The 11398-nt window shown below is 48.6% G+C and overlaps 1 protein-coding gene across 1 annotated transcript; it reads left to right on the forward strand.

Annotated features, from left to right (window-relative positions):
- Positions 1-610: 610 nt before the first annotated feature.
- HTR1D (5-hydroxytryptamine receptor 1D) lies at positions 611-2568 on the forward strand (the record flags this gene model as incomplete). The annotated part of the gene is made up of 1 exon (XM_081087385.1): positions 611-2568. One exon carries the CDS (start codon positions 611-613, stop codon positions 1742-1744), a length of 1134 nt encoding a protein of 377 aa, XP_080943511.1. The 3' UTR covers positions 1745-2568.
- Between the last annotated feature and the right edge of the window lie 8830 nt (positions 2569-11398).

The raw sequence follows: 11398 nt of genomic DNA on the forward strand, positions 1-11398 counted from the left end.
GGTAACTGGAATGTTTTGTCTGTCCAGGCTCACAACCATCAGTGGGACAGGAACCAACGTCAAGTACCTCATGATGCGTCCAGACGAACCTGGGAAAACTGGGAGCTGCCGACTGGACTTCCTCTGAATCAGCTGCTATTTCTTGGTGTCTCTAGTTTAAAAGCTCCCCAGGGGCAACCTGAAATCCCCTACGGTCTCAGAATAGGATGGGGAAGGGATTCTGAAGTCCCCATCAAACATGTTTATCTCACAAACCTCGGAAGGAGCCACAACGCCAAAGGCAAGAATCTCAGGGCGCTGCCCACACTGGTGTGACATCCTGACCCCTGTCTAACAAAGCCAGCATGTGTCCAGTGGGCCTGGCCATGTGTGGGGCAGTGTTCCAGAACAGCGAGACATCCCGGCATTCATCTGGTTTAAGACAGACCTTTAACTACCAGCTGGTGGCCACCTCAATGTTCTTTGAATAGTCCGGCCTTGAGGTCCCTTCACTGTGGTCTGTTCTGCTGCATGGCCCCACCAGTGCGAAACAGGATGACTTTGTCCTGTGGGCGAGGCAACTGTGAAAGCGGCAGCTGTGTGTGTCGGAGCCTACGGAGAGCCACCTAGAATGTCCCCGGCAAACCAGTCGGTGGAAGGCCTTCGGCAGGGGGCCTCCAACCGGTCTCTGAATGCTACGGACACTCCAGCAGCCTGGGACCCGGCCACCCTGCAGGCCGTCCAGATTTCTCTTGCTGTGGTTCTTGCCATCATCACGCTGGCCACAGTCCTTTCCAACGCCTTCGTGCTCACCACCATCTTCCTCACCAGGAAGCTCCACACCCCCGCCAACTATCTCATTGGCTCGCTGGCCACGACTGACCTCTTAGTCTCCATCCTGGTCATGCCCATCAGCATCGCCTATACCATCACCCACACCTGGACCTTCGGCCAAACCCTGTGTGACATCTGGCTGTCTTCTGACATCACGTGCTGCACGGCCTCCATCCTGCATCTCTGTGTCATCGCTCTGGACAGGTACTGGGCCATCACGGACGCCCTGGAGTACAGTAAACGCCGGACCGCAGGCCATGCGGCGGCCATGATCGCCATCGTCTGGGTCATCTCCATCTGCATCTCCATCCCACCTCTCTTCTGGCGGCAGGCCAAAGCTCAGGAGGAGATGTTGGACTGCCAGGTGAACACTTCCCAGATCTCCTACACCATCTACTCCACGTGTGGGGCCTTCTACATCCCGTCTGTGTTGCTCATCATCCTCTACGGCCGGATCTACCTGGCTGCCCGGAACCGCATCCTGAACCCACCATCCCTCTACGGGAAGCGCTTCACCACAGCCCAGCTCATCACGGGCTCTGTGGGGTCCTCCCTCTGCTCTCTCAACCCCAGCCTTCACGAAGCGCACTCTCATTTGGCCGGCTCTGCTCTCTTTTTCAACCAGGTGAAAATCAAGCTTGCCGACAGCGTGCTGGAGCGCAAGAGGATTTCCGCGGCTCGGGAAAGGAAGGCCACCAAAACCCTGGGGATCATCCTGGGGGCCTTTATCATCTGCTGGCTGCCCTTCTTTGTGGCATCTCTTGTCCTCCCCATCTGCCGGGACTCCTGCTGGATCCACCCAGCCCTTTTCGACTTTTTCACCTGGCTGGGCTATTTAAACTCGCTCATCAATCCCATCATCTATACTGTGTTTAACGAAGAGTTCCGGCAAGCATTTCAGAAAGTGGTCCATTTCCGGAAAGCCTCCTAGTCTTATTTGGTGGTGACTCTGGCTATCGTTTGTGTCCTATAACCCAATTGGAATGGCCTTGTTTTTATTTCACCTGAGATTTGGGTTAATCCTGATATTTGGGGTTTGGGTTCAATCCACAGAATTGTTGTGTGTTTTTTTATTCCTGTTGTCTTCTTGACTTTCTAAGCCACCAAAAGCTGGGAAGCTGAGTGAAAGGGGACAAAGACTGAAGATTTCACCTAGCATAATATTTTCAGGGTTCATCCATGTTGGAGGAGACATGACCCATCGGGTTCCCCATTGATGCAATTCAGGTGGGGAACTGACTCTGTGGGAAGAGCCAGGCTCAAAAGCGGGGCTTTCTGGTCTACCAAAGTTTTTTTATGGAACTCAAAGGAGGGTGGATGAGATTAATGGCCTGAGTTGAAAGAATTTGGAGGGAGGAAGGAATCTCCCTTCCATGTGGCACCTTCATTGGAAAATAACACCAAGGGATTTCATCCTCTGATTCCTTCTCAGATGGAATCTCCCCCCGTTGTTCATTTAAGGTGATAACAATGTGGAGTGACAGAGAGAGATTCAGAACCTGGGGGCAGTGGAGTGGAAAGATTGGAACCAAATCAACTATCTTGCACCCTTCCTCCTTCTCCAATATCTCTGCACCCTATGAATGTTCTGAAGCTAAAACCCACAATCACCCCCACTGAAGTAGATTGAGAGGCTTTGAACCCACCAAGGTTTGAGTGGAACACCATTCTGATTTTTCCCCCTGAATTTTTACATGCCATTCTCATTAGAGATCTTAAAAATGTTGAGTCTTATCAAATAAAAAGCATGAGACACCATGATCAGTAAAGTCTTTGAGTAATTTTCCCCCTCTCCCTGGATGTAGAAACCTTTCAGTTTAATTTTGTCTACAGCATTTATTGAGCACCTACCACATGCCAGGCCCTGTGCCAGAATCCTGGCATTTGTTATCTCATTGGAACCGCCTAACAATGAAAGTCAGTGTAATATGATGATTAGAGCAAAGGATCTGATACCTCAGTTCAAATCCAAGGACTACCAATTTCTAGCTGGGTAACCTTGCACAAGTTTCTTAATCCCTCTTTGCCTCACTTTCCTCAACTGTAAAATGGCAATAATAATAGGTATGTTATTGTATATGTTATTTATTTTTAAAATTTATCTTTATTGTTGAAAGTATTACAACAATGTAATAATACTTGACCCCTTCCTCCCCACTTTCACCTCCTCCTCAGACCTTCACTGCACTGTTGTCTGTGTCCATGGGTTATGCATATATGCATATAAATTCTTTGGTTAATCTCTTCCTGTCCCCTCTGAGAATCGTCAGTCTGTTGCATGCTTCCATGTATCTGGATCTGTTTTGTTTGTCAGTTTATTTTGTTCATTAGATTCCACACATAAATGAGATCATGTGATATTTGTCTTTCTCTGACGGGCTTATTTCGCTTAGCATAATACTCTCCAGATCCCTCCACGTTGTCTCAAAGGGTAAGAGATCCTTCTTTTTTACAGTTGCATAGTATTCCATTGTGTAAATGTACCACAGCTTTTTAAAAATATATATATATTTTATTGTTTTTTTTACAGAGAGGAAGGGAGAAGAATAGAGAGTTAGAAACATCGATCAGCTGCCTCCTGCACACTCCCCACTGGTGCCCGCAACCAACGTACATGCTCTTGACCGGAATCGAACCTGGGACCCTTGAGTCCGCAGGCCAACACTCTCTCTATTGAACCAAACCGGTTAGGGTACCACAGCTTTTTTTTTTATCCATTCATCTACTGATGGGCACTTGGGCTGTTTTCAGATCTTCGCTGTTGTAAATTGTGCTGCTATGAACAGAGGGGCACATGTATTCTTTCTGAGAGGGTCTATCACTATTACATTTCTTTTTATTGACAGAGAATATTCTCTTGTATGGCTCTACCACATTTTATTTACTCATTCTTCTGTGGATGGACAGTTGGGTTGGTTCCACTCTTTGGCTCTCATGAACAATGCTGCTATGAACTTTCTTGTACAAGTTTTTGTGTGAATATGTTTTCATTCCTCTTGGGTCCATACTGAGGAGTGGAATTGCTGTGTCATATGGTAATCTGTGTTTGCCCTTTGGAGGAGCTGCCAGACTGTTTTTCCTAGGTGACTGCACCGTGTTACATTTCCGTTCCAGTTTGTGCGCATGCTCAGCAGTATTGACTGTTACCTTTTGTGATGAGAGCCATTCTAGTGAGTGTGAAACAGTATCTCACTGTGGCGGCTGACTTTTGTTTGAGGGCCAGATAGTAAATATATTCAGCTTTGCAGGTCATGTCATCTCTCTTGTAACTACTCAGCTCTGCCATTGTAATGTAAAAGCAGCCATAGGCAATGTGTAAATAAATGAGCTTGGCTGGATTCCGATGACATTTTATTTACTGAAATAGGTGGCAGCTTGCAGGCTGTAATTTGCAGACTTCTGATCTAGAAGAGCACCTTCCACCCCCAACCTACCTATCCATTCCCTATCCCCTTCTCTGGCTTTATTTTTTTATTATACTTATTACTGATGATGAAATATCTGTGTTAGTTCTTGCTTATTGTCTGTCTGCCACCTCTGGAGTGTCAATTTCTTAGAGGTGGGGATCTTACTTGTCAAGTTTACTGTTTTGCTTCCCAACACACCACAGTGCCTGGCACATGGTAGATGCTCAATAAATATTTGTTTGAATGGATGAGCCAATGAATGAATGGACACCATTTCTAGGTTTACAAATGGCTTATTCTCCATGTCTTTGTATTTAAAGTTTTAAGCTAAAGTGACTGACCCTGGGACTGGAATCTCACAGATCATGAGATTTGGTGTCAGGTAGGTCCTCAGTCAGACTCAGGGCGTTCTATCCTGAGCGTAGCTGAGGCAAGAGAAAAGCGAGCAGGCTGGGTGACCCCAGTGTCCCCAAGAAGCCGTGGCTGGGACTGACCCCTAAGCATGCACCAGCCGCTCTGTCCTTCCGCTCAGATACCCCTCCTCCGCAGTCTCTACACAGTGACAAAGGATCCGGCAGCTTCGGAGAATGAGCAGCTGTTGCTGGTCTTCCGTCTTACAACCTGAAACCTGCCCACTTGGATGCTATGCCTGGAGAACTGCCCACTAACTAGGCCACATGAAAGTCAAGTTAAAAATAAACTTGTTTTTTAAAAACTTAAAAATAAATAAACTTGTTTTCCCGGACCACAGAGGAAGGCCGTATTCAGGACTATCCTCTACCCTCCCCCCTCCCCCAACATCCTTGTCATGCTCCTAATTCTTTCACACTTAGTCACAAACACATACACAGCATGATGATGATGATGCGTGTATGGGGAGGAGCAGGACAGGATCGTCTAGGACAGGATTCTGCTAATTTCTGTATTTGCTAGTGTGGCAGACACTGCAGGGTGCCCACCTAGCAATCATCCCCGTTTCCTTGCTCACAACCCCCCCCCCCCCCCCGCATCAGTTCAAATGGCAACATGCCCAGTCTCCCAGGAGGTGAATCCTGATTGGTTTAAAACAGTTGGTATACCCTTATTCTCTTTACTAGGGATTAGTCAAGGGATAGCTATATGACCCAGTTCTGGCCAATAGGGTGTAAGTTGGGAGACCATCAGGTTAAAGGACTAAGTGGGTTCCCAGGACCTGGGAATTTCAGTTCTAATCAGAAAAATACCAGGCAGACCGGGACAAATTGGTCATGCATGGTGTAAGGGAAGTCAGCTGGGCTTTGGGAAAAGAGACCTCTTACAGGAAAAGAGAGACATACAAGGCAAAGAAAAGAAAAAAGTTCTTCCTGCTTGGAAGCAGCCCTGTGAGGATGGGGATGGGAAGGAGGGCAGCTGTCCCGTGATCCTGCAGGGAAACACTGCGGACGCTGGGAGGATGGCAGAGCGGGAAGAGCCAACCCAGGTCCTAAACCACAGGATGAGGCCCCGGAGCAGCCCTGGGACCACCTGTCCCAGATTGCGTGTTAAGTGAGCAACAACCATTCTTATGGTTTAAACCCGTGGTTCTCAACCTTCCTCATGCCGCAACCCTTTCATACAGTTCCTTCCTCGTGTTGTGGTGACCCCCAACCATAAAATTATGTTCGTGGCTACTTCATAACTGTCATTTTGCTACTGTTATGAATCATCATGTAAATATCTGATCTGCAGGATGTATTTTCATTGTTACAAACTGAACATAATTAAAGCATAGTGATTGATCACAAAAACAATATGTAATTATATATGTTTTCCGATGGTCTTAGGCGACCCCTGTGAAAGGGTCATTCGACCCCCCAAAGGGGTCGCGACCCACAGGTTGAGAACCGCTGGTTTAAACTATTCACTGACTTTTTCTGTTACTTGCTGAACACATCCTAACACACCAGAAGGGCCATCTCTTGCTCCCTGGCCCTCCCGTAGGTTGGATGGTGGCAGGTTGGGCAGCATGAGGCACTTTCAGATTGGTACAGACTTGGGGCCTCGGGTGGGGAAGGGGGGATAGCCAAAGGGTATTTCAATGTGACGAACAGTTTCTGTGCATTGGCTGCTTCGAGCAGTCACCCAGGGATTTCCAAGGCCGCACGCGTGCTCCCTGAGGCCTGAGGTTCACTTGGCAGAAGAAATGGAGGCTCAGAGAGGGTGACTCATGTGCCGTTTAATGGGGAAACATTCGAGTAACGTGTCATCGGTGATGTTGTCGGGGTGCAAACACAAACCCAGATGGGACAGCCCCCTACAGTCCAGGCCGTGTGTATAATCTTATGGGACCACTGTCTATCTGTGGACCAGTGTTGACTAAAAGGCCGTGATGCGGCCATGGCTGCAGTTTGAATCTAGGTCTGTCCCATCCGAAGTGCATGCCCTTTCTCTTGACAGCAACGTCTTGGTTACATCACAAAGAAGAATGTTCCAGGAGGAACATTCTCAGTGACAAAGAGATCAGTGCCCATGAGACACCCAGTCCCTCTCCTGTCAGTACTGACTGTTCTTCCCACTGTGCCCAAGTCTGATTTCCAGTAACTTCCAGCTGCCCGCCCTGATCCTGCGCTTGTGAAACCTGGCCTCAGGCTGAGCGGCCTCATGCCCTGTCAGCCTTTCTTAACACGACTCAGCGAGGAATTGGCCCATGTTGCACTTGAGGTCAAACTCAAAGCACTGAATCTTATGGATACTCCTAATGCTTTTAAGCTGGCCACAGGCTCCCGCCCCCTCGCCCCTGATGCTATGGCTGCACAACTGAACCCACGGGGAGAGCTTTCCATCGATCCAGGCTACATTTCTTACGCAGAGTCTGGCAGCCTCTGTGTGTGCTGTCTCTTCCAGCTCTGTGGGGTCCTCATAGTAAGTGAGTCCCAATCATTAAAGAACTGTTCCATCCTCCGGGGACAGAGCCAGAGCCCTCGGATGACCTCCTCCATCCCTGCCAAACAAGATAAGGATGCCGCCACCTCTGGCAGAGGTACTGGTACCAACCCCCCAACCCCACCCTTATTAGTCAGGGTTCCCTAGAGAAACAGAACCCCTGGGATGTGCATAGCTAGAGAAAGAGATTTATTTCAAGGAATTGGCTCTCACGGTGGTGGAGGCTTGGCGCATCCAGAACCTGGTGGGGTGGCCAACAGGCCAGAGATTCAGACAGAAGATGACCCTTTGCGTCAGAAGGCAGTCGCTGTAGAACCAGGAAAAGCCAACATTGAGGACGAAGTCCAAAGGCCGTCCTCTGGGAAATTCCTCTTTTGTCCTATTCCGGCCTTCGACTGAATGCACGAGGTCCACCCACTTCTGGCGGGCAATGGGCTCTACTCAAAGCCCCCCGACTTAAACGTACATCTCACTCACAGAAACTTCTAGAATACTGTCTGACCAAATGTCTGAGCACAAGGGCGCAGCCGCGTCGGCACATAAAATCAACCATCACCCCCCTCTAGCCTTGACGGCCAGGCTCCCTTCCAGCATATGTCACTCTGACCTCTGATCTCTCTTCAGACTCTGAGCCTGCAGAGGCTCTCATTGATCTTTGGACTCTTAGTACCTGACACACAGCCAGTGTGCAGCTAATGACGGCAATAGCCAGCATTTACTGAGCTCTTACTGTGTGCCCAGCACTGCCCTGAGTGTTTTATGAGCATTTAACCCACATAAAGTTGGTCCTTTTATTATCCTCCAGATAAAGAACTGAAAGTCCTAAGAAATGACATTGTTTTCCTAGCATCACACTGCTAGTATGTGGGAGAGTCAAAATGCAAGCCATACAGTGATACCTCAAAATCCACACTTTTTCCCCCAAAATATATTTTTATTGACTTCAGAGAGGAAGGGAGAGGGAGAGAGAGATAGAAACATCAACGATGAGAGTGAATCATTGGTGGGCTGCCTCCTGCATGCCCCCTTTTGTGGATTGAGCCAGCAACCCGGGGAATGTGCCCTAGACTGGAATTGAACCTGGGACCCTTCAGTCCGCAGGCCAGTTGCTCTATCCACTGAGCCAAACTGGCTAGGGCCAAAAATCCACACTGTTAACCCCAGTGGAGTGCCCAGGGCTAAGGTGGCCTGCAGCCTAGAGGGGCAGGGTAAGGTAGTGGGAAAGCACAGGTTTGGGAATCCCACAGACTGGGCTGCCTATCCCAGCGCTTCCCTTTACTTGCTTAATGTCCCTGTGCCTCCGTCTGCCCTTCTGTACAACGTGGATGACAGTGCCAGCCTCATAGGGTGGCTGGGGCCTGGCTTTATAGCCTTCAGAACCAGAGGAGATTATTGAATGAGACCAGGCCAGTTTACTCATGAGGAATTTTTGTTGAACACCTACTACGTTCCAGACATTTTCCTATTTAATCTTCACGTTAACCCCGGGAGGAATCCATGTCTCTCTTCCCCTTTTACAGACTGGGAAATGGAGCTTGGGGCACTAATGAGTCACATAACTGGGCTAGGATGTGTCCCATTGTCTCCTATATATTGTCAAAGCCAGTGCTCTTTCGCTGGGATAAAAAGCTCAGGGGCCTGCAGGGGCCATTTATAAGTGAACGAAGCAGCCTGGGTGTGATACAGTAGGGAGATGTGGGGGCTCTGGTGACTGCAGCTCAGATACCCTATCTAGAGGTGGCAGCCACTCCTCCTCTCCAACTGACCTGTGCCAAGCAGAATGGTGTTTTAAGAGAGCAAGGAATCTGGATTTTCTATGCAATCTCCTTATTTTAAAATGTTGACAACGCCCTGGCCGGTTTTGCTCAGTGGATAGAGCATTGGCCTGCAGACTCAAGAGGTCCCAGGTTTGATTCTGGTCAGGGGCATGCACCTTGGTTGCGGGCACATCCCCAGTGGGGAGTGTGCAGGGGGCAGCTGATTCATGTTTCTCTCTCATCGATGTTTCTAGCTCTCTATCCCTCTCCCTTCCTCGCTGTAAAAAAATCATTAAAATATATTTAAAAAAAATAAAATAAAATGTTGACAACGAATTAAAAAGCAAAGCAAACAAAACCCCTGTGCAGTTATGCCAACCACAAAGGAACCTTCCAGTCAGATTTGCCTCCTGGTCCACCAGTTGGCAACCTCTGATCCTCCCTGTGCTATCAGCTCATGCATATACCCTATATGGCAGCTGGATCCCTCATGGAGCTTAGTTTATCTGGGGACCAAAGTGCAGGAGCAGATGAGAAAGCCAGACAGCCTCTCTTCCCCTGGGCCCTGCCCCCTCAGCTCCCCCAGGTGCCATTCCAGCCACCTTCCTGTCACAGGAAGGGCTGGCTGGTGGGGGAGGGGAGGCACAGTGCCCTGTTTTCACTGCATGGGCAGGGACCAGAGGCAAGCAGTCCCCTGCATCTGGGAGTCTTAGGACCACAGTGCATCTACCTGCTTCACCAGGGCCCCCTGCATTTTGCTCCCAAGGGATTCCCGACCTGGAGGGTATTAGATGGAAGGGAACCTTCAAGGTCATCAAGGACTACCCCATCAGAGCACTAACATTAGAGCAGTGGCTCACACATTTTTATTATTTATCTCCTGATCCCCCAATGACTCAGTGAAGTGGGAACTGGTATTGTCCCCATTTTGCAGATGGCAAGACTGAGGCTCAAAATAGTTACATAATTTGCCCAAGAACCCACCGCAAATAAATAGCAAGTCCAAGATACATAGTGAGGCATTGTGACCCAAGAGCCAGTAGTGCCCACACCATCACCCTGAGCCACACCCCCAACAGTTGCTTGACTCCTGGGCATTAACACCTAGTACCATCAAGACTCTGCTCACATGGTCATGACAGGGTGCTCACTACCTTTCTATTTAAAAAAAAAAAAAAGTTTTTATTGACTTTAGAGAGAGAGGGACAGAGAGATAGAAACATCAATGAGAGAGAAACATCGATCAGCTGCCTCCCGCACACCCTATACCAGAGATCGAGCCTGCAACCCGGGCATGTGCCTGACCAGGAATCGAACCATTGACCACTTGGTTCATGGGTTGATGCTTAACCACTGAACCACATCGGCTGGACTACCTTTCTATTTTTTTTTTTTAACCATAGCTACACTCACTCAGCACTAACCAGGCACTAAGCCTTGCACTGGGTATTTAAAAACAGGCTTGAGTGCCTCATACTATATCCATATTATACCTGAGAAATCCAAGTCTTAATGTGATGCAGGAACTTGCCTAAGGTTACGAAACTAGTTAGGGACAGACTGAGATTCAAATGCAGGTCTGTTCTTTATCTCGCTCAGACTGAAAGCTTGTTTAGGTTTTGGTTTCTGTACTCCTAAAGTAGCCGCCCTCACTCCTAGTCCTCCCATCTCTCTTCCCCGGATGCCCTCTTCAGAAGGCAGACACAATTTCCCCTTGAGTGTTTTTTTAATACCAGAGTCAATATTCTGATTCCTTCAACTGTTGCCCATAAAGTGTGGTTTTGTGGTCCCCACCACCACCATCATTTTGGTCACCCTCCTATGAGTGAGTCACACTTTATTCATGTTCCTTTCAAAGTTCTGATCCCAAATATAACAGAGGACCTGGACAGACATGGGCAGCATGACCATCACCTCCTTCATTATACATATAGTGCTTCTATGAATGCAGCCCCAAACCAACAAAGCGTCGTCTATTATAGGAAGCACTGCCCCCACATACTTGGGATAGAAAGTGAACAAGCCAGCAACTTCCCTGCCTTCCTAGAATTTGCATTCTGCCCATTGAGATAAGGTCACGGGCCACTTTAGATAAAGATCCTAGAATGTGGGAGGGTAGAAGGACCCGTTTTTATAGATGAAGAACCTGAGCCGGGAGGGCCTCAGTAACAGACCCAAGATTCCACAGTGAGACAGAATCAACGTCTGCCTTTCTCAGCAGCTCAGGCTCAGGTGAGGAATGTAGAGGGCCTGAGAGGGATGCAGACTGAGATGAAATGCCACCCTTGAGATCCGAGCTCTCGTCAGAAATCCCGACATATTCCAGACATTACCACGAGGTGGCGCAGGAGCACCAGTGAAAGATGCAGCAATCCCAGGTGGATGGGCACCTTCCTAGCGAAGAGCAATTTCCCTTAGCCAGTGAGCATGATGAGGTGGGAAGCCTGTGCCTGCTGTAGGACAACACTGGCAACTGTATGCAGTACATGCATATACAGAGGTGGATTCTGCCTCCACCAA

This window comes from Myotis nattereri, assembly GCF_964212035.1.
Source record: "Myotis nattereri genome assembly, chromosome: 3".
In the NCBI taxonomy this organism is placed as follows: Eukaryota; Metazoa; Chordata; class Mammalia; order Chiroptera; family Vespertilionidae; genus Myotis; species Myotis nattereri.